General features: G+C 37.3%; 2 protein-coding genes across 2 annotated transcripts in view; both read right to left on the reverse strand.

Annotated features, from left to right (window-relative positions):
- Positions 1-9874, reverse strand: part of rcan3 (regulator of calcineurin 3) — a 40848-nt gene extending 30974 nt beyond the window's left edge. Inside the window, exons 1-2 of the mRNA XM_067455140.1 lie at positions 9697-9874; positions 8571-8772 (exon numbers count right to left, since the gene is read on the reverse strand). Coding sequence (XP_067311241.1) covers positions 8571-8768 — 198 coding nt within the window. The 5' untranslated portion in view covers positions 8769-8772; positions 9697-9874. The remainder of the gene's footprint in view (positions 1-8570; positions 8773-9696) is intronic.
- Positions 9875-10180: 306 nt separating this feature from the next.
- Positions 10181-20883, reverse strand: nipal3 (NIPA like domain containing 3). The gene is made up of 11 exons (XM_067455143.1): positions 20654-20883; positions 16833-16901; positions 16448-16619; positions 16009-16068; positions 15566-15711; positions 15221-15317; positions 14926-15061; positions 14751-14839; positions 14577-14640; positions 13575-13669; positions 10181-11425 (listed from the first exon to the last, which is right to left on the reverse strand). The coding sequence occupies exons 1-11, from the start codon at positions 20723-20725 to the stop codon at positions 11244-11246; spliced, it is 1182 nt and encodes a 393-aa protein (XP_067311244.1). The 5' UTR covers positions 20726-20883; the 3' UTR covers positions 10181-11243.
- Between the last annotated feature and the right edge of the window lie 2236 nt (positions 20884-23119).

The following is a 23119-nucleotide window of genomic DNA, read 5'->3' on the forward strand; positions in this document are numbered from 1 at the left end:
CTTATTCTTGTAAATACTTTCCAGCATTTCAGTAATAAAAGTGTAGGCTAGATCTTTAAAATACATCCAAATTACAGGGAAACGCAACGGTACGGTGCTCCACAGTGGTCAAAAAGGTTAATTTTGAAGAGATCTCTTCTTGAAAACTCAGAGATGTGGATTCGGACGGCAATTAAATTACCACACAACCTTGTTTGTCAAAAACAGTAGGTATTTCGGCCGGGGATTTTTACACGGTTGGTGGGAGAAACACTGACATTCTGGATTCAGACGGCAATGAATTCACAGACTAGAATCACAGACCCTGTATATGATGGAAATACCCTATGACCCCACGAGAAACAATTATCGTTCGAACTGCTATAGACTCTCCAGGGAACACAGATGGAGAATCAGAGATTAGTTGAGTCTTGGGGTCACAAAGCCTAAAAAATGTATCAAACAACACCTACATCACCACAATTTGGGAGGGTTTCAAGAAAAATCCTCCTCGCTCACCCAAAAACAAACTCCAGCATATTCAGTTGTCAAACACGACTGGAACTTCAAAAACTAAAAAAAGAGAGTTTTTTGGCAGCAAACCCACCAGATGGTTTTAGTACAAACAGGGATAAAAAGTACCTTATGTCTACGGTTAAATATAACACTGAATCTTTCCTGTTGTGGGCCTGTTCTTTTGCTGGAGGTCTTGTTCAGATACATGTTATCATTGATTGTAGCAAATAGAAACAGATTCTGCCATGGGTGTCCCAGTCCCTTGACCTGAACCTTTAAAGGGGGGGTGAAACACACAGTTTCAGTCAATATCATGTCAATCTTGAGTACCTATAGAGTAGTATTGCATCCTTCATATCTCCGAAAAGTCTTTAGTTTTATTACACTTATAAAAGAAATATAGGCTGTACCGAGCCTTTCCGGAAAAAAAAAACGAGCGGCTGGAGGCGTATCGTGTGGGCGGAGCTGAAGAATCATGAGCGTGCGCAAAGCAGTGACGTCCTCAAGCGTGGAGAAGAAAACGTTACCATAATGAACAATGGCTATCAATCAAATTCAACTAATACATATATGATCCAGAATCAGATCCGGGGGCTGAAATAAATTGAACAGGAGAAACAGCAACAGCAGGATGTCCGTCTCTGTGGTATTTACTGTATTTAGTGGCCTGTCAACATTTGTGTGTGTTTACTCGCAGTTTATGATGACATGATTTGGTTTATGGACTATTGTATGCGACTAAACCTTAGCAGTAGCAAGCAAAACGGTTTTGCACGTCAGACTAGTGTAACGTTATACAGAGAACAACAATGGAGTAACCGCTAGCGCATTTAAATGAAGAAGCACGCTTTGTGAGAACATACCCTAAGTTTATGTTTGGGTGGTTTTACAATAAACAAACTGACACCTATAGTGGTCAGCTAAACAAAAGTATTTAAACACACACGATAGATCGCATGCTCCATTGATAAATTAACTGTAATGTCACCCATAGGAATAAAGTGGAGCGCGGTGCGACAGACGTGTTGCACAGACGAGTGGATCCGCGCACCCTTCCGGGAGAAGAGCCCGTACGGCCCATACAAGGACATTCCGCTCTGTCGACGTCAAGCGGACCCATACTCGAAAAAAACTCTCTGAAACTTGTGAGAAACCGGAAGGAGTATTTTTGACACAGAAATACTCCATCAAATGTCCAACTTAGTTTTGAAACTTTGTCTATGTTTAGGATGGGAATCCAAGTCTTTAACAGTGTAAAAAGCTTTAAGAAAATGAGTGGGCTAAACTGAAGAGAAGATGACCAACATGGATCTGGGAATCTGAAGGATCTGGAGAGATTGTGTATAAAGGAAAGGTCTCTGATCTTGTCAGGTGTTCTCCCACTTTCCTTTGTTTTACTTCAATTAAAGGTTTGTGAAATGTTTTAATGAAAAATCAAAAGGATAAACAACTGCCTTTGCTCATTTACCAAGGGTGCCAATATTAGTGGAGGGCACTCTATAGTTTGCATAATTTTTCAAAAATGTATATATTTTATATGTATGTTGCATTGGTAAGTAGGAGGACAATGAAATGTATAATCATTGACCCCAGCCAGGGTAATGCTGTATGAATGCTGAATGTAAATTATCCTTTACATATCACTAGCATTTTTATCAAATCTATCATTCCCAACAGCCTGATCTCTTCGGTGAGTTTATAAAAGGGACTATTTATAGACTCTAATTTAAGGATCCATGGCTCAGATCCACTGTTTTGACTCCCATCTAAAGAGTCTCAGTGCTGGGACAGACAGAGAGGACTTTGACCCTGATACAGCCCAGCGAGACAAATCAAGGCACGTGCCGCCAAAGCAGGTCAACAGTCTTAATGAAACAACAAGGCCAGGCTGCCAGACACAACCAAATGAAAGACTTATGAAGTGTGTATTCATGTTGTGTGTGTCAGCAAGAGCTCTAGCTTCTACAACAGAAATAAACGCCAGCTGTTTGCCCACAAAGATGCTCCCAGCTCTACCGGAGGACACAAATCACACACAGCGTAACTCAAGAGCAGAAAATAAAAAGCATTTCTGTTTTTCAGACAGACTGAGAGAATAGACAAGAGTCCTCAGGGGTGTGTACAATATATTCACTTTAACTGTGTGGTGTTTTGACAGGAGAAAAGTGTGATTTAGAATAGACGTTTCAAGATTAATGTAACAAAGTGATTGACAAAATACCATTTCACTGTCACTCACAGTCATGGCTGCTCTGAATAGCCGTGTTCATACACGGTCACACAATCTACAGGGCAGTACACAGGGTCACAGAGTGAAATGCATTATGGGTAACAGTCCTCACTGTTCTATCCATCTTTTTACCCTCAGGATAATGACCTAAATATACTATTCAAGCACAAAAATACATTAAACACACCAGTGTTCACATTCATAAAGCACATAAACACAATAACTGAGATGTTAGCCATGCTCTTACCGGTATTGATAGTAAACACCCGGCAATGTTTAACTGCATTAACTGACTATGAATGCATAGTATGCTATACTTACAAATGAGCTTCCACAAACACACAATTGTTTCTGTTTTTGTTTTGTTTTATAATAAAAATGTCTCCAGAACATTTTGGGAACCAAACATTGTTAGCTGGGTATGATGTACAACAAATGTCTAAATTCTTGGTCTGGATTCTGAAGTCAGAAACCTGATATGATTAACTATCACTACACAAAAGGCAGGCTGGCCAAGTAAACTGGTCCTGGATCAGAAATCAAACAAACATTTGTTTGGCCTTGAGGTGTAAGGAGGAAAAAATAGTATGATTTTTGAACCCTAAGCAAACTAATGATAAGAGTAAAATGCGGAAAGTTCAGCCAAATCTTCTCCTATGTCCGAAAACAGGTTCCTGAACATTTCAGTCTGACCTTCACTGGCTTCACATCTTGTACCGCATGAATTGTCTCTGAACATGTCACAATGTAATGCAGAAGCTTTGCAAAGAGGCAGTTATTTAAGGATGGGGCTAATCGACTATACCGGGAAAAAACCCTTAACTAACATTATAAATAGTTAAAATGGTTAATAGGATGCTTAGTTCGAAGACGATGAACAAGAAGAGACCAAGTTGAAAATAAGAAAACAGAAGTATATTTTTAGTTCTACTGATTGTATTCACAGAAAAAAGATGTCCATTTGTGTTCCCAACACTAGAAAAACGTATTTGGGTTTTCAGAGAAGCACAAGAGGTTTTCAGAAGAGTAAGTATGCTTTCAGCCATGCAGTGACCCTCTCTGCTGAGAAATCACATCTCCGCTTATCTCCTCTACCCCAGCTAACAAAAATATGTTCTTAGAATGCTTTTCTAACATTCTCATTAATTTAGAAAATGTTTTTCTAGATGATTTTTAAAAGTTCGAAATTTGACTTTCTTTTTTATGTATTAATATTAAGAAAAAGTTTTTTGTGGTTTATGTGAATGTTAGACACATTCCTTTCTATCATTTTGAAAATGTTATGAATACTTTTTTTCTGAATGTTTTTGAAAATTCAAAACCTTCTACTCTTCCATCCATTCTCCACACCACTTATCCTCTCTAAGATCACGCTGTCGCTGGAGCCTATCCCACTATCTCAGGCCATAGGCAGGGGAAACACGCTGGACGGATGGCTAGTCCATCACAGGGCTCACACACAAACAATCACCAATTTACCTCTGCTGCATGTCTTTAAACTGTGGTGGAAACTGGAGTACCTGGAGGAAACGCACAATAACACACAGAGAACATGCTGGCTCAGTCAGGACTCGAACTGGGACATTTTTGCTGTGAGGTGACAGTACTACTGTCCTTCGGATGAGATGTTAAACCAAGGTCCTGACACTGTGGTCATTAAAAATCCCATGACACTTCTCGCCTCCTAATAATCCCCATGAACTGAATTGGCTTTCTCTCTCTCTCTCTCTCTCTCTCTCTCTCTCTCTCTCTCTCTCTCTCTCTCTCTCTCTCTCTCTCTCTCTCTCTCTCCTCCTCCTCCTCCTCCTCCTCCTCCTCCTCCTCCTCCTCCTCCTCCTCCTCCTCCTCCTCCTCCTCCTCCTCCTCCTCCTCCATCTCTTTCCTTTCTCTGGCACCCCTGTCATGATTGTAAAGTGCTTTGGGTATACAGCAGTACATAGGAAACACACAATATAAATACTTTATTCATTCATTCATTTCCAATAAGCCACAAATTATTAAAGTGTTTTGTGCTTAAATAGCCCCTATTGTGCTATTTAGTCCCTGAATTTTATTTTGTAGGTAGGTCTCCTTCAACGGGTTTACATGAATCAGAGGTCAAAAAACTTTTTTTTCTCCTACATTCACATCACATTGTTCAGTGATTCTCAAACGACTCATCGGATGAATCAATCTCTATAAATCCCTCCTTTCAATGAGCTTACTCTGCTCTGATTGGTCAGATGGTCCAGGTTGTTGTAATTGGTCTACCACATTACCATAAACGGCCGCGTCCGTATCCAATAGTTTTTTTCTCCCATTGCTTTTTTCATTGGGAGGGCCACATTTTTAGAATGCCATGAACGTAAACGAGGTGCTGAGTGTCTATTTCACGCTCAAGTGCGAAGCATTTGCCATTTTTTACCGGTCGCCGAGAGTTGAAGTATGTTCAACTTTGAGAAAAATGCAAGCTCATCACATCACTTTTTATTCAGCTGTCCAATCAAGTAGAGGAGGGGCGGGACAAATACAACACCAACCAACCGCCACATCCTTATTGTACAACATCAAGATGACAACAAGCAGAATAAAATAACAGAACAAAAGGCGTTCTGTTTTCCTTTGGTGGACACACGGCCTAACTGAACTTCAGCTGAGTCTTAGTCCTCAGTGATTGTACATACTGTAAAGACAGTAACAATGACGTCAATTTGACCATATTAATCCGAGTGCAAGTCCCATGATGAAGCATTGGAAGAACTAGTTATTCAACCTGAACCACCATAGCAGCGATGACTAGAGCAGGACGTTTCTCAAACGCTACTCATTTTGAGGTACATTAGATGTTGCAATTGTAATTCCTCATCAGCTTCAAATGTACATCCATCAACAAACCCATGTGTATATTTCTCATTTATCGCGGTGCACATGCGGGAACTGTATCAATAATGGCGCATCCTTTATCTTTTCACAAAGTAGTAAGAACAACAGACGATCTGCATTAATAGACACAGTTTTAGGTAATAGTGACCCACAGCTGATTAGCAAAAGTATTTCAGTAAGACATAACACAAGTTAGCAGGTTAGCCAGAAAAACACAATATAAAACACAAACTACATATTTTAAACACAGAAAATACATACAGTCTTGTTCAAAATAATAGCAGTACAATGTGACTAACCAGAATAATCAAGGTTTTTAGTATATTTTTTATTGCTACGTGGCAAACAAGTTACCAGTAGGTTCAGTAGATTGTCAGAAAACAAACAAGACCCAGCATTCATGATATGCACGCTCTTAAGGCTGTGCAATTGGGCAATTAGTTGAAAGGGGTGTGTTCAAAAAAATAGCAGTGTCTACCTTTGACTGTACAAACTCAAAACTATTTTGTACTATTTAGCAATCCTGTGAATCACTAAACTAATATTTAGTTGTATGACCACAGTTTTTTAAAACTGCTTGACATCTGTGTGGCATGGAGTCAACCAACTTGTGGCACCTCTCAGCTGTTATTCCACTCCATGATTCTTTAACAACATTCCACAATTCATTCACATTTCTTGGTTTTGCTTCAGAAACAGCATTTTTGATATCACCCCACAAGTTCTCAATTGGATTAAGGTCTGGAGATTGGGCTGGCCACTCCATAACATTAATTTTGTTGGTTTGGAACCAAGACTTTGCCCGTTTACTAGTGTGTTTTAGGTCATTGTCTTGTTGAAACAACCATTTCAAGGGCATGTCCTCTTCAGCATAGGGCAACATGACCTCTTCAAGTATTTTAACATATGCAAACTGATCCATGATCCCTGGTATGCGATAAATAGGCCCAACACCATAGTAGGAGAAACATGCCCATATCATGATGCTTGCACCTCCATGCTTCACTGTCTTCACTGTGTACTGTGGCTTGAATTCAGAGTTTGGGGGTCGTCTCACAAACTGCCTGTGGCCCTTGGACCCAAAAAGAACAATTTTACTCTCATCAGTCCACAAAATGTTCCTCCATTTCTCTTTAGGCCAGTTGATGTGTTCTTTGGCAAATTGTAACCTCTTCTGCACATGCCTTTTTTTTAACAGAGGGACTTTGCGGGGGATTCTTGAAAATAGATTAGCTTCACACAGACGTCTTCTAACTGTCACAGTACTTACAGGTAACTCCAGACTGTCTTTGATCATCCTGGAGGTGATCATTGGCTGAGCCTTTGCCATTCTGGTTATTCTTCTATCCATGTTGATGGTTGTCTTCCGTTTTCTTCCACGTCTCTCTGGTTTTGCTCTCCATTTTAAGGCATTGGAGATCATTTTAGCTGAACAGCCTATCATTTTTTGCACCTCTTTATAGGTTTTCCCCTCTCTAATCAACTTTTTAATCAAAGTACGCTGTTCTTCTGAACAATGTCTTGAACGACCCATTTTCCTCAGCTTTCAAATGCATGTTCAACAAGTGTTGGCTTCATCCTTAAATAGGGGCCACCTGATTCACACCTGTTTCTTCACAAAATTGATGACCTCAGTGATTGAATGCCACACTGCTATTTTTTTGAACACACCCCTTTCAACTAATTCAACTAATTGCCCAATTGCACAGCCTTAAGAGCGTGCATATCATGAATGCTGGGTCTCATTTGTTTTCTGAGAATCTACTGAACCTACTGGTAACTTGTTTGCCACGTAGCAATAAAAAATATACTAAAAACCTTGATTATTCTGGTTAGTCACATTGTACTGCTATTATTTTGAACAAGACTGTACATCAATTATTCAGTTTGTGACTCTGAGGAGCAAACTCCGAGAAGCAGTCGCCAGAAAATGACGTGGTCTCAGGACCATGTAGCTACAACATATGCGGCCGGGCATTATGCAAATGACTTTTCTAGTGAAGTACAACGTCACGGCGTGAGATTCGAAATACAAACGACTCGTATAAGGTGGTTCAAAGTTGATTCTTCATTTCTTTTGGGTTTACTTTACTTATCTTTATTCATTGTGCACTTTTCACTTTACAGAACATTTAGATTCAAAAACTATTTTACACACTGCATGAAAGCCAGGTTATATTTGAAAAACCATAATAGGGGCACTTTAAAATTGCTCTCACAACATTTAGCAAATATTAATAACACCATAAATCATTCCGATAATATTATTCTGAGAATGTTTCCTCTGAACATTACGAGAACTATTAATACCACTATAAGAACGTTCCATAAACATTTTAAGAATGTTTTGTCCTAACATTTACATAACATTTAAAGAACGTTATGGGAATGTTCACTGTTAGCTGGGACCACAGGAGAAGTAAAAGCTCTTCTCAGCCACTCTTGCCACTCTTCAGGTAAGAGGTCACAGCTTCAATGAGCAGCAAAATATTCCATGAATGCTGAGGCAACGCAGTGTGAACATCAGATGGTGTCCTCAGGGCCTTAAAGTGCTGGCTTCTGAATGTAGGTTAAAATGTACTGCTCACAAGACCTCCATTAGTTTTTGAACATGCCCGATTTGGAAAAATAGAGTTTGCTGAAACAGAAAAAGAGACCTTGCAAGCACTCAAAGCCTGAGGACCTGAGTGTGTTGTGTGGAACAGAAAGCCTTTTATCCCACAATGCCTCATCCCAAGCTCAACTAGACTCTTAAAGGAGTAGTCAGCATCAAAAATCAGCATTGTTCCAAACCTGTATAAATAACTTTCTTCAGTGTAGCACAAAAGATATTTCAAAGAATGTTTAAACTGTTGACCAAAACAACACTGACTTTTAATTGACATTTTACAGATGACTATAACAAATTATTTAAAAGTTCATTTTGGGGTGAGCTATTATCTATGAGCTGAAAGAAAGACATTTTAATTAAATTTGTCCTCACCCTCTGCCTGTCCTCCTCAAACACGGCCTCATGCACACTGCAGGCAAACAGAGCTGTGGGTAGATCACTCAAGTCCATCATCTCTTCTGAGTCTTCTTCAGTCTCTCCAAACGCCATCTCTTCTTCATCATCTTCTTCAGGGTCGCTGCTGTGACCCTCGGAGCTGTTGCTCCACAATTTCCCAACCTCACGCATCATTCCCCTGCCCCACCAGGAAAGGGCGTTAGCACAAAATGGCACAATTCAGTTGACATTTTGAGGCAATCAAAAATATACGAAAACAAACTAGTTGGCTTTTTGATACAGAAAACAGAAAAAGTAGTCTTTGTGTACAATATATTACTGTATTATTGAACTTATATTTTTTGAGTCAATATAATATATTTAAATAGTCATGCAATTATTATTATTTGTTTATTAAACAAATCATTTATACATTTTAAATTTATAAATGCAGATATATAAATAAAATCTGTAAGGAAGTACTGTAAGTAACTACTAATAGTTTTTATGTTTTAAAAGCTATTACAATAATGAAAATATGACATTTTTGGTGAGTTTATAAGACAAGATTGTATTAAGTATTGAGAAAATAATTACATTATGAATTTTTTTAAAATCATTTTTATTACAATAATAATCTGATACTTTATGTGCATTTACATTATGAGTTGCTACACCAACTGAAAGTTCTTGAACTTTCATATTCACAGATCTCTCGGTGTGTGTTATAGCGCCATCTTGTGCTCGTTACACGAATACATTTACGTATACGTATGTAATCTTATTATACTCCCGTCTCTATAATATATAAAGTATGATTTCACAAAGCTGATGAGGATGCTAACATGCTAACATGATTGTATGCATATTCATTGCGACAAAAAAATTGTAATACACATAATTCAAAGATTTTCAGAGAAAAACTCCGTTGCTGCACTACATTTCATAACAAACCGATTAGCGTTAAACTATAAAGATGGCACTGACAACATAAATTTCATAAAGAGTTACGTTCTTCTATTATTTCCGCCACTTTCATTTGACAACAAAATCGCAGAGTAGCCTAAGTTATATCAGAGACAAATTTAATGACATTATAATGTAAGTTTTATAGGTCACTTACCGGTTATCTTTGCAACTGGTTCAATATCGAAATCTGAGCGAAAGGCCATCCAAGATCCGAAGCACATAAACAGGAATGGAATAAGTGAATACAGCTACATCTCAACTAGAAATGCGTATTTCATAAACACTGTAAATTCATCGTATGCTATCAAAACGACAAGTGGCAGTGGGGAATGAATGACCAATGACATTCAGCTTTATCTCGAAATCAGCCAATAGGATTCGGGTTAACGGTAGATTGATGACGTGTGACTGAGGACTCATCCCAACGGTCGCCCTGTTTGGTGTATGACATCAGTATGCACTGAATGATCATCAAATGTTTTTCCTCGACAGCTGATCAAATTAATTTATTTTTAACGTATGTAATTAAAAACAACTTTCCTGCCACAGCAGGAAATCAATCCATCCGTTTATATATATATATATAAACAGAATTTGTACCACAGTGCTGCTAAATACACAGAATGCGGACTGAAGCGTTCTTTTTCAGTTTTTATTTTGGTTAAAGACATTGTGGTTGTCATTGTGGAATGGGTGTAATCATAGATATGTATACATATCTATAGGTTTAATAGTATAAACAACATTAGGTTAAAAAATAAAATAAAAATTCTCAAAAAATATTTAATTAGTACATTTACATGATCTCAATACAGTAGTAATTGCACTTAAACATAACTCAATGTGGCTTAGTCAGGTTTCCCATTATCGTTCAATAAAAAGTATCAGTTTATGGTTTAATAAATACAGCATTAATGATTACCTGTGTTAAAAAAAAGAGCCACAGCCCAAAAAACATCAAAGCAATGGAATGCATGACCAAATATCCACCAGTGTTTCTCATTTTTATACAAGGCATCTGTACATTTCAACAAACAGCAGTGTTCTGATATTCAATGTATTACCCATAAACATGCAGATTTGAACAGAAAGTCTATTTGGTATGCTTCAGACAGGCACAGAGAATAAATAATAGGCACAGCACACATTTAGGCCCGAAAATGGAAAATGAGACTTTTATGAGCTTGTCCATAATATATATTAAGCCAGTACCCAACATATATTTGTATATAACTACCTGGGAATTGTGCAAACTACATTAGTCTTTGGCTAATAAAGCTGAAACGACTGCAGTATCTCTGGTACAAAGCAGTAGCAGAATCCAAAACATCTTCTGAGGTATATTTAGGTTATTAACATGAGCTTTGTAACTTTGATAAGAGACCAGGAGCGATCCAAATGTCAGCCAGCACATTTAAAGCATGATTACAGATACGAGTATCATACAAAGATAACATCAATATTCCTCAGGATAAAAACAACGCCAGCAGTGGAAGTCCTTATTTGCATCCTAGCATGTGTTATAGCGTGCTTACCTGGCTCAGGATGAGACTAGAGAAACACAGCAGTTCTAGAATGGTCCAATTTTCTAGAACTGCTTTCTATAAGTGCTGTCAAAAAATCAAACCAATAATGCTTAAACACAGAGTAGCATTTTTCATTTTATAACAGTCTTAATTGCACTTCAGGGCACATTTATGCTCAGTCTTTCTTCAGGTCTGATGATTGGTACGGGCTAACAGGTCTGGGAGATACTGCCAGCTCTTGGTCCACTGGGAGCGTCACAGGAGCCACACTGTCATTGTTCTGCAGTGCTCCGTAGGAAAACGAGCCATTGTAATCAGGCTGCACAGCCCAGCCTTTGTTGTGAATGGTTGGAATACCTGTGTTGACACATGCAGTGTTTAATCCAATTCGATGACTGGTTGTTTAGCTTGATGATAACAATTACAAATCAGCCATCTCTAAATAAGATATAACATCTGCTGGCCTTTGTATCTTGAGCCAGATTCCAAGCAAAGCATTATGACTATCTTCCCATCAGCTTTCTTTATAAATCTTAATATATATATATATTTGAACACCCTGCTATTTTGCGAGTTCTCCCACTTGGAAATATATATCTATATCTATATCTATCTATATATATATATATATATATATATATATATATGTATATGTATATGTATATGTATATATATATATATATATATATATATATATATATATATACATACACACACACACACACACACACACACACACACACACACACACACACACACACACACACACACACACACACACACACACACACACACACACACACACACACACACACACACACACACACACACACACACTCAGTCGTGGTCAAAATTGTTGGTACCCCAATATGGCTGTAAAAAAATAATCTGCATTATTTATCCTTTTGATATGGGGGGGGAAATCACATTATGAAATAAATGCTTTTCTCTAAAACACATTGGCCACAATTGTTGGTACCCCTAGAATTTTAAATGAGTAAAATATCTCTGAAGTGTATTTACATTAATATTAAAACAATTTAGCACCCCAAGGTGACAAGGAACATGAAATTTTCCAGTTACGATGTCTTGTTTCACAGGAGTATAAATATAAGGAGGTATAAAAGCCAAATTCCCTTAATCATTTATCACAATGAGTGAAACCAAAGAATATAGTTCTGATGTGCAGTAAAAGATTGTTGAGCTTCACAAAACAGAAAGAGGCTGTAGGAAAAAAGCTTAAGCATTGAAAATCCCCGTTTCCACCATCAGGGCAATAATTAAGAAGCTCCATTTAAGTAAAGATGTTACAAATCTGCTTGAAAGAGAAAGTGTGTGTATATTGTCCTAATGCACGGTGAGAAGGAACGTTTGAGTGCACAAAGACTCTCCAAGAATCACAGATGGAGAATCACACAGATTAGTCTTGGGGTCAGAAAGCCTAAAAAAATTCAGACAACCCCTACATCACCACATGTTGTTTAGGAGGGATTCAAGAAAAATCCTCCTCGCTCATCCATAAACAAACTCCAGCATATTCAGTGATCAGACACGACTGGAAAGTCAAAAGGGACCTGGTTCTATGGTCAGATGAAACTATAAAATATTTTTTGGCAGCAAATCTACCAGATGGGTTTGGTGCAAACTGGGATAAAAAGTACCCCATGCCCACGGCTAAAAATACCACTGGATCTTTAATGTTGTGGACCTATTTTTTTGCTGGAGGTCCTGGACATCTTGTTCAGATACATGGTATCATGAATTCTAGCAAATACCAAAAGATAAAAAATCAAAACCTGATGGATTCTGCTAGAAATCTTATAATGGGCCGTGGTTGGATCTCCCATTAGGACAATGATCCAAAACAAACATCAAAATCAACACACAAATGTGTCACTGAGCACAAAATGAAGCTTCTGCCATGACCATTCCAGTTTCCTGACCTGAACCCTATAGAAGATGTGTGGCTGAACTGAAGAGAAGAAGCACCAACATGGATCAGGGAATCTGAAGGATCTGGAGAGATTCTGTATGGAGGAATGGTCTCTGATCTCTATTCAGGTGTTCTCCAAACTCATCAGGCATTACAGAAGAAGACTCAGAGCTGTTATCTTTGGAAAAGGAGGCTGCAAAAAGTATTTATTAAAAGGGTACCAACAATTGTGGCCAACGTGTTTTGGAGAAAAGCATAAATTGCATAATGAGATTTACCCCCCATTTTCAATTATTTTACTTTAATGAAAGGGTTAGATTTTTGTGATTTTTTTTAACAATAACAGTTTACAATAACAATAACATTGTGACCACGACTGCATATATATATATATATATATATATATATATATATATATATATATATATATATATATATATATATATATATATATATATTAGTTAAATGGAGAGATATATATATATATATATATATATATATATATATACACACACACACACACACACACACACACACACACACACACACACACACACACACACACCTACCTACCTTTCACCATGTCCATAGTAACATACGGCTCAAAGGCTTTGACCTTCCTCTTGTTTTTAGTAATCAGGAACACTCCAAGAAAGCATATAGCACATCTGTGGAAAATTACAAAGAGCAAAGATACATTCAAACAAATCGCAGATCCTAGTCACGGTTACAGCTGTGAAAACAAACGTATGTGGAATTCCATGACCAAATAGTTTCCTTTCTGACACATATGTGTTACAGTGTATCACATAGGACTATAGTGAGTATTTTCCACCTTGGTGAATGACATATTGAATGTAAAATTTAGGGCTGAAAATAGATATAAATATATATATATATATATATATATATATATATATATATATATATATATATATATATATATATATACAAACTTTCAAATCAGCAATTATTAAATTCAGCAATTTTGTGAATGGCTTATACTACAGATTTTTTGTACACCTGTGTGTTCTTAAGCCTTTTCTTTTAAACAGCTTCCTTTGGATAAGAGCCAGTGTTACGTTCAATGCTTTGGTTTTTGAGTCGTCTTCTGTTTTAGGTTTATACATTCTCTGCTTTAAAGTTAACTTTGACTTGTGAGCCTTAGCTGCCAATGACCCTGTTGCCCACAAGAGCTGCAGTTTTGGAGATGCTATGACCCAGTCGTCTCGCCATCACAATTTGGCAATTGTTAAACTCGCTCAAATACTACGCTTGTCCGTTTTTCCTGTTTCTAACACATCAACTTTTATGACAAAATGTTCTCTTGCTGCCTAATATATTCCTCCCACTTATAGGTGCCGTGATGAAGAGATAATCAGTGTTATTCACTTCCCTTGAAGTCATAATGTTATGCCTGATCAGTGTATTTTACAGTGATACTGTTTTACTATATTTTTGATCAAATAAATGCAGCCTTGGTGAGCCTTTCTTTCAGCAACTCAAAAAAAAAAAAATTCCAGGCCCACATAATTGAATGGTAGGTATGAACTTAGAATGCATCACAAAACCTACCCCAACAGAAACATGCAAATGTGCAGAACATCCTCATGGTTAAACTCCTGATAAAATATGGCTCCTGTTTCAAAACAAATGGAATGGGATGAGAACGAGACCACTAACACTGTGCTGAAATAAAAGATAAACCTGTCGACTAAATCGACAGAGTAAGAAATGTGCAAGTCCTACCTGCCACAATTGAAAATGTTGTTGAGAAAATGTAATTCACACAGGCGATTAGACAGGAATCATACAGATGAGATGCCTGTGCTAAAAACCTAAAAAAGAAAGTCAAGTCATATAAGAGCATTTGATCTCCAAGGTCTTACAGCAGAATGTCAACACAACAAACAGCATAACTCACGATGCTTGAAAGACGACAGTAGCCACCATGCAGACGAACATGACGTAGAATATGGGATATGACAGCTGTAGAGGACCCACGATGCTAAGTACAATCATCCCTGAAACTGCCTTCACTGTGATTACGGTAACTGAACCTAAGGGGCAAAGCTCCATTATTTTGGTCAATGGCATATTTATGACTTCTTTATCAGAGCATTCCTTCAGCTTTTTTGTCAAGATATTCTGGAGCACTTTGACTTGTTTCGTGGACACAATGGGCTCTACAAACAACAGCTATTGTGTTATTGTCCTACCAAGTAGTGCCACCAGTAGCAAAATCAGGACAAGGTAGTTTGCATTCCGCTTTTTGTAGAAATACAGCAGCAGACAGAATGTGATGATCCCCAGAAGCTGGAAAAACACAAACCGCATTCAATGCTAATTACAACACTTGAAAAAAGCAACAAAAAATCTCTTTCCACTTAAATTTGTTTATCAAAAGTAACACTTTACGTGCACTGTAATTACATTTTTTTTATATATATTTGCCATTTGCAAAAACAAGAGAAGGTGCTTAAATAGCAAAAAACACTAGAATATTACTCTCATTATATAACCATACAATGTGTGCGTGTGTGTAATCACAGGGTGTGTATTACCAAGTATAAGAGGAAGGGCCAGCCAATAACATGTTTTATTATGTTCTCTGCATTCAGCTTTTCATGAGAGTTCGGCCCAAATGTTACAAAGAGGTAAGTGCCGCCTGCCGTCAACGCACAGCCCAGGAAAGTCAAGATGTAACGCTCTACAAACATAAGAGAATGCAACAAATCATTTTTGAAATGTCAACAATGTGAACAATTACACTGCATAGGGACTGCATTTACGGCAAACTTTTTTTGCATTAATAATACAATTATTTAATAGGTAGCTTCTTGTTGCTTAGCAATGCATGGCCTTAATCTTTTGAAAACATAGCTGGAAGAAATACAGCTGGCACATCAAAGCCAGCATTATGCAACTGAAAGCAATCAACATGATTTATCTGTATTTGGCGGGGGGTGTTTCTATATATTAACTGAGAAAGATGGGCAGAACTCACTCAAGAATTCCTGTGCCTTCCACTTTTCCCGCAAAAACAGGAAACCTAAGATGGAGCTTGCTGTGAAAAACAAAGCCACTGGTCATCTTTACAGCAGGGTTATTATAATAAACTAAGAACCTAACTACTTGTTATTACATGAAATAAAATAAATATTAATTGAAATTAAGCAAAATGAAAACTTCTAGCTAGTTGAAATAACTAAACTAAAACTGAAATAAAAAGTAATAAAAACTAACCAACTAATATATATATATTAATAAAAACTATCATAATATCTCAGTGATAGTTATATAACACTGCTTCAGACAGAGCTATATTACATAACATATTTATGCAAATAACATCAGACAAGAAGCACTGTAACAAAATTAATTACATCAACAATAAGAACGCAGTATTATTTTGGAAGTGAATGCAACATAATAATAATACTTACTTATGACAGAAACGGCATTAAGTGGAGCTATGAGAGAGAGTGGAGCAAATGCATAAGACACAAACAGGGCGCCCTCCCCCAGAACCATCAGCATCATGCCAGACCACCAGGTCTTAGTATAGTAGTATTGCCTCAGGTCTTTATTTCCTGCCAACGTCACATGACTTTGTTTCTGTTAGAGAAAACATCAGTCATTATATATGTTTTTCTATTACACCTTTTTAAACCCACTCTCCTAGATACTATACCAAATAACAGCTTGGTTATTAAACAAGATGTAAAGAAAAGGCAAATAAAAGCAGATGACTTTCAGGGTGTAACCTGAACACACCCTCACCCAGAATCACAATGCAATTATAAATGTAGGCTGCAAATACACACTTACCTGTATGCTGACTGAGATGCTGACCAACAGGTTCCCAAAGATAGCTAACAGTGTACCGATGAGGTTTTCCTGTGAATAAACGATAAAGATAAGTAAGTTCTATTAAAATGTACCATATAGTTGTGTGAAAAAAAGAAATTACACTCTATTAAATTATTATGGTTTTATATATCAGGAGGACATAATAAAATAATCTAATCCTTGGCAGGTCTTAAAATTAGGTACATACAACCTCACGCGAACAGCAAAAAAAAAACACATGACATTACACCGTGTCATGGTTGTTATAACAAAACTTGGCCAAAAAGGAGAGGCAATGTGTAAACAATTAAGGTACATCATCCTTACTGCTTCCATAGGAATGAAGAGGGGAAGTGGCAGTCAGACGCTGCTAATCAAATGCCTGCAGCCTTTGATCAACTGAGCATCAGCAAGCATGACCAACTCTTTGAAAGCAGAGGTTTTGACAGGTTTGACTGGTCTGGATCATTCAGGTGTGTTTTAACATAATGTCAAGGAGGAAAGACATGAGCAATGAGAGAAGCATTTGTTGCTGCCAGTCAATCTAGGACGGGTTTTCCAAACAATCTGAAGTCCATCATTCTACAGTGAAGAAGATTATTCACAAAAACATTCAAGACAGTTGTAAATCTTACCCGGAGTGGACGTGCACTGCTCAGAGAAATCACATAACACCCAAAACTAAACCTCAGACTCTACAAACTCTTAAACATTAGAAAAATACTGAACAAGTATGACTTGTTTGGAAGGGTTGCCAGGAATAAGCCTCTTCTCTTAAAAAGAACATGGCAACATTGCTTAGGTTTGCAAAGTTGCATATGAACAAATTTCAAGTCTTCTGGAACAATGTCCTCTGGACAGATAAGACCAAAGTTTAGATATTTGACAATATTGCACAGTGCCACATTTGATGAAAATTAAACACAGCATATCAGCACAAATACCTCATATAAACGGTCAAGCACGGTGGAGCAGGTGTGATGATTTGAGCTTGTTTTGCAGCCACAGAACCTGGGCACCTTGCAGTCACTAAGTCGACAATGAACTAAGTATTCTAGAGTAAAATGTAAGGCTATCTGTTCGACAGCTAAAGCTTGGAAAATGATCACAAGAACACCAGCAAACCTACAATAGAACGGCTGAAGAGAAAGAAATTAAGTGGTTAACCTGACCTAGTCAAAGTCCAGTCCTTAACCTAACTGAAATGCTGTAGTGGGACCTTTAAGAGATTTGTTCATAAACAAATGCCTGCAGTGCAAACCTCAATGATCTGAAGCAAAGTTTATAAAGAGTGGACCAAAATTCCTCCACAACAATGTGAGCATGGCCGTAGCCAGCTATGAGGTCACCTAGGTCCGGACATCTGTATTTTTCAGAGGTGTAAATAATAAATGTTGTGAAATAATTGACTAATATAGTATTAAAGCTACACTATGTCCTTTTTCCATCCGATAGAGGGCAACCTACTCAAAACAACGTTTTTAAATCTGCCCGCGAGTGTCATCTAGCAACTCTCAATACCCTTCTGAGCGGTATTCGCCTAACTCTTGTCAGGCCAATCACATCGTGTATAGAGTCGGTGGGCGGGGCCATAATGACGACGGCAGAGTTGCGTTTGCGTGCTTCTAGTAAACGCAGACACTGGCGAACGTCTTTCGAATCAGCTCTGACCGCGACTCTGGAAGACTTGGAGTTAAGCTTTTCTCTGAGAAAAGAACAAAGAACGGCACTGAAGTCATTCTTAAAAAGGGAAGATGTGTTCGGAGTTTTGCTGACCGGATACGGCGAATGTTTAATCTATCAACAAGCTCTGTTTCACCTTCGTTGCTCTGGTTGGTGGTAGCACCATCCTTCCTATTGCATGCAGAGGGAGTTTGAAAGACAATCGTTTATCCCGCCCCTCGGATTGAGCCCTGTCAATGGTGAGTTTCCAGACCAAACATGTGGGTCTGGCTTGTCAGGCTAATGGGACACTGTCGCAATTTCCACTTTTCCGGTCATGAGGAGTTTGAGGTAACGCAGCTCTGTTTATCATATCAGATACATTTAAGTGTGTTTAAAATGATGTTATGACATTACTCTGTGCATTCGCTCGGCAGCTGCTGTGACACTTTTTGCACTGCAGTGAGAGTAAAGCATTTCTGCCAAATAAAATCCGAAACCGAGGGTAATGCTGATAGGACGCAAATGACAGTGGACTCCCTCAGACGTCCCGATTCCTTGGTTAAAATAGCAATTTTCTCAAAATTAACAAATATTTGGAAACATTTGGGATATTGTAAGAACTCAACTGAACAAAATATATAACTGGCCTGTTGTTTTTTTGCTATTTTACTGCAAAAATCCTACATAGTGCATCTTTAACTCTACTTTAGTGCTGCAATGATATGGTACAGCACTAAGATCTTCTCATCTGAGGTGACGGTCACTGCTTGTCAATGTCCAAATATTTGAGACGACCAATTCAATTAAAGCAGGCAGGCTTTATATTCACAGGAGTACAATGTGTTAGTTAATGGTCATAAAGTGTGTATGTAAGATGTAACTAGCTAAACTAAACATTTCATATTTGACAGCTGTTTTAGGATAGAATAATCAGGCAAACTAATAAGCTTTTGTCTAATTTCGCCCTTTTAAACTGAAAATAGGCCAAATTTACATGATTCATGTAATGCAAATGAGAGAGGGGAAAGAAACTTTAACAAAGCCATTGTCGTCATAGGCATAAGATTAATAATGATGTGTGTACATATTGCGAATTAATTTAGTTACCTAGCTTTCCTGGTAAAGTAAATTCACTTATATATATATATATAATAAAAAAAAATATTATTCATAAAGCAAAAATTTCAGCTGACACTATACTTTCTTCACTGATACAGATGAAAATGAAAAGACTATCAGTCAAAGCTCAGCTTTAGGAAGGGAAGCGAGACAAGGAGACTAAGAGTCTAGGGCTTCAGAGAAAAAAAAGGGTATTGACAAATAATCTACACACTAAAAAGTGGTTCTTTAAAGGTTCTTTACATGTAAACAGTTCTTTATATGATGAAAGTTTCATTATGTAAGAGTTTAGGGGTCTTTATTCCAGCCTTTTTGTTTTTCAAATCTGTAACTGTGAAAGCCACCTCATTACTGATTTATGGAGTGTTAACACACTCCCACCAGGTAAATGATTGCTTACTTAAAATATCTATAAATAGTAACTTACTGCCCAAAGACATGGTTTTAAAGCTATTGTTATCCGAAAAATATTGTTTTGGCCTTGCACATATGGTAGGAAACCACAGAAACCAATCAACCTTAGCTCATGATGATGACCTCTGTGATGATAAAACCTGTCACTTATAAGTTATTATCAAAGAGGTCTATAACGTTACCTATGGCTCTAGATGTGAGATTGATAACGTCATATAGAAAATGATTACTTATTACTAGTTATTTATTGCTGCTAAAGGTGGTTCTACAAGCAAACATTAAATCATGGGATGTACTTAATGTTGTCACATATGGCTTCTCCATTTTGGCTTTATTTTTGTTAAATAAACAATGGCACGGTCCCGGTGTAATGTCATGCGTTGTTGATCATCTGAAGTTGTATTTACCAAACTTTGATCTACTTTCGCATGTCCTGATACGTATCCTGATAGGACTCAAAAGGGTGTACTTAATTTTTGACTGTATACCAGTAACGTTATTAGGCTAACGCTAACAGTCAGCTTAATCGCAATTTCTAGATCAGCTTTTGTAAACAGGCAGTTTCGTTTTGTATTTCTAGTTTGATTGTTATTGGGACTCACGGTGTAAGAGTCTGCCGTCACGCTGTCGTCTAGTGCCATCCTCACGCCGCTGATTCTTATTTCAGATGACATTCTTTCGCTCTACACGCATCACCGAGCCCGTCTCACAGCTCGCTCCAGTCGGGGCTTGGACGAAAGTCAGGTCTACTTTCCTCTGTTTGGGCTACAGTTTAGGTTGTTCGCCATTTTCAAAAACGCCGTTTCTTCCGGGTACACCTGTCAAGTGACTTGACGTTGTACGCAGGTTCTGTGTGACGTCGAATTTGAGGGCTGTGATGAAACACACATTCTACACATTTATTTCTTTCTTTCTTTCTTTCTTTCTTTCTTTCTTTCTTTCTTTCTTTCTTTCTTTCTTTCTTTCTTTCTTTCTTTCTTTCTTTCTTAAATAAATAAATAAATAAATAAATAAATAAATAAAATACATTTATAGACATGAATAGGCAAAAACAGGTTTCAGGATTTTTTAAAATTATTTTAATTTTAATTTGTATAATTTTTTCCTCAACTTTATGAAAGATAAAACAGAATGATATGATATACCATTTTGCTTTATGCAATATGTGTGTAAAATGCCTGATAAACATGCTTTAAAGACCTGGTGTCTTAGTTATTACAGTCTATGAATAGGACACATGTCGATATCCATTTTTTTATAACGGGAAGTCATATTTTGAATTGAAACCCCATAACATTTTCCTTAGATGTTGATTTATGACAAATAATTTGAGTATTAGTCAGATTTAAATGATAATCACAAGGTATTTTCTTATTTCCACAAGTGTAACATTTGATCACTAAATTGAAGTCAGTCCTTTTTAAAGACAAAGGAGAGGCAGTTTTTATTGTGAAACCTCCAAATATTTGGTATCTCCGAGAAGCCCTGAATGTGCTTTTTACAGGACATCCAGACTGTGCCATCATGTATGATAGATGTCCACTACAGAGGGCAAAAGTCTATTCCTGGGTCCCAGGATTTCACTTGCTTAAAAACACTTCACACGTGCAATCTGTTTTTGACAGTAGATGGCACCAGTGGACCTTCTTAAGCCTTAAATCAGGAAGGAATGGAAAATGAGCAGCAAATTTAAATCATTTCATGTCATTTTTTATATCATCTGGGCATGAGTAAAACTACTTTTTGAAATATTTGATATAGTTTGGATTTGATTAGCTGTATCTCCCAGGATATACTGAGTGTATAAAAAAGTCATCAATATTTCTATGCTTTATTTAATGCAAAATATGTAATAGGCTATGCAAAATATACTATATGACATACATACATCTAAGTGTCTAAAACATGTCTAAAATTGAGGTATGCCTTGTAATTTTACACTGCTGAACTGTCTAGTCTTCAAGAGGTGGGCAATTCCTTGAGGCTCACTGTCTTGCAGTTTAGCTCCATCCCTAATAGATTATATAATGTAATTTTCTAAGTAATCCTGAATGCTTTGTTTAGAAGTATTTAGGTTATTCAGGGTAGTATTCTACGTATTCAAGTATTCAGTCAAGTATTTCAGGGTAGCCCTCCAAAAAGAAAGAAAGAAAGAAAGAAAGAAAGAAAGAAAGAAAGAAAGAAAGAAAGAAAGAAAGAAAGAAAGAAAGAAAGAAAGAAAGAAAGTCCCTGACCATGAACAGCAACACAAGTTACATTATTACACCGTTAGATGGCGGCAAAAACTGTTTATGATTGAGTCTTTCGGATTCATATTGAAACTTATTTGAGCAATACGTAACTGACAGCGCTGTCAGTGTCAGGCATGGGAGAGCATGTTAAAAGGACCAGATATTGCAGTGGACATTAAAACGGATTTTTTATTACATATGTTAGACCTGAAGTTAAATAGCTACTATTTGTAAACGCAGGTACACTCACTCACTCACTCGAGCTCTCTCTCTCTCAATAAATTAATTACTTTAGAACAAACGTATGTTTACGTTGCTAAGAGTGGTTGCTAAGGGTGTTGTGTTCTAGTGATACAGAACCGTTGGGTGAAGCGGTCGTGTTTGTTTTGTAGTAAATCAGAATCAATTGACTGGAACTAACTGGGAATATTAACATAATTGGATGGAAAAATGGTTTTCATGCCTCCTACATGAGATTAAAGAGTATGTATCCTGTGGTGCACTTTACCTTTTGGAGGGTTAAAGTAAGTACCCAGCAAGCAATTTTGTGATAAAAAGATGTCTAAAAGCCATCAAAACACAGCCCTGGCACCTAGGCTAAAAGAAGGCAAAATTTGGACTGCCTGTGAAAATTTATTAGACGTCTAACCCGGTCTAATCATAGCCCAAGAATAGACAAGCCGTCTAGAACATGATGTCAAAGAAATGAAAATAATACCACCTGGGTAATAACACGCTCAACTTTCAATAAAGTTTCACATTTGGTCCCTCCCAATTTTTAATATTTGGTTACATGTTTATACCAGATCCTCGTGAGATTTGTTATTCCATGAACCA

The sequence above is a fragment of the Pseudorasbora parva genome, chromosome 10, assembly GCF_024679245.1.
Source record: "Pseudorasbora parva isolate DD20220531a chromosome 10, ASM2467924v1, whole genome shotgun sequence".
Lineage (NCBI taxonomy): Eukaryota > Metazoa > Chordata > Actinopteri > Cypriniformes > Gobionidae > Pseudorasbora > Pseudorasbora parva.

Excerpts from the sequence above, each read along its gene's own strand:
- nipal3 (XM_067455143.1), bottom strand. The coding sequence starts at position 20,725 with ATGTCATCTGAAATAAGAATCAGCGGCGTGAGGATGGCACTAGACGAC. Across the intron at positions 15,062-15,220 it reads GCTACTGGTGGCACTACTTG|GTTCAGTTACCGTAATCACA; the intron begins GTAGGACAATAA and ends TTTGCCCCTTAG. Across the intron at positions 13,670-14,576 it reads ATTTGCATGTTTCTGTTGGG|ATGTGCTATATGCTTTCTTG; the intron begins GTAGGTTTTGTG and ends AATTTTCCACAG.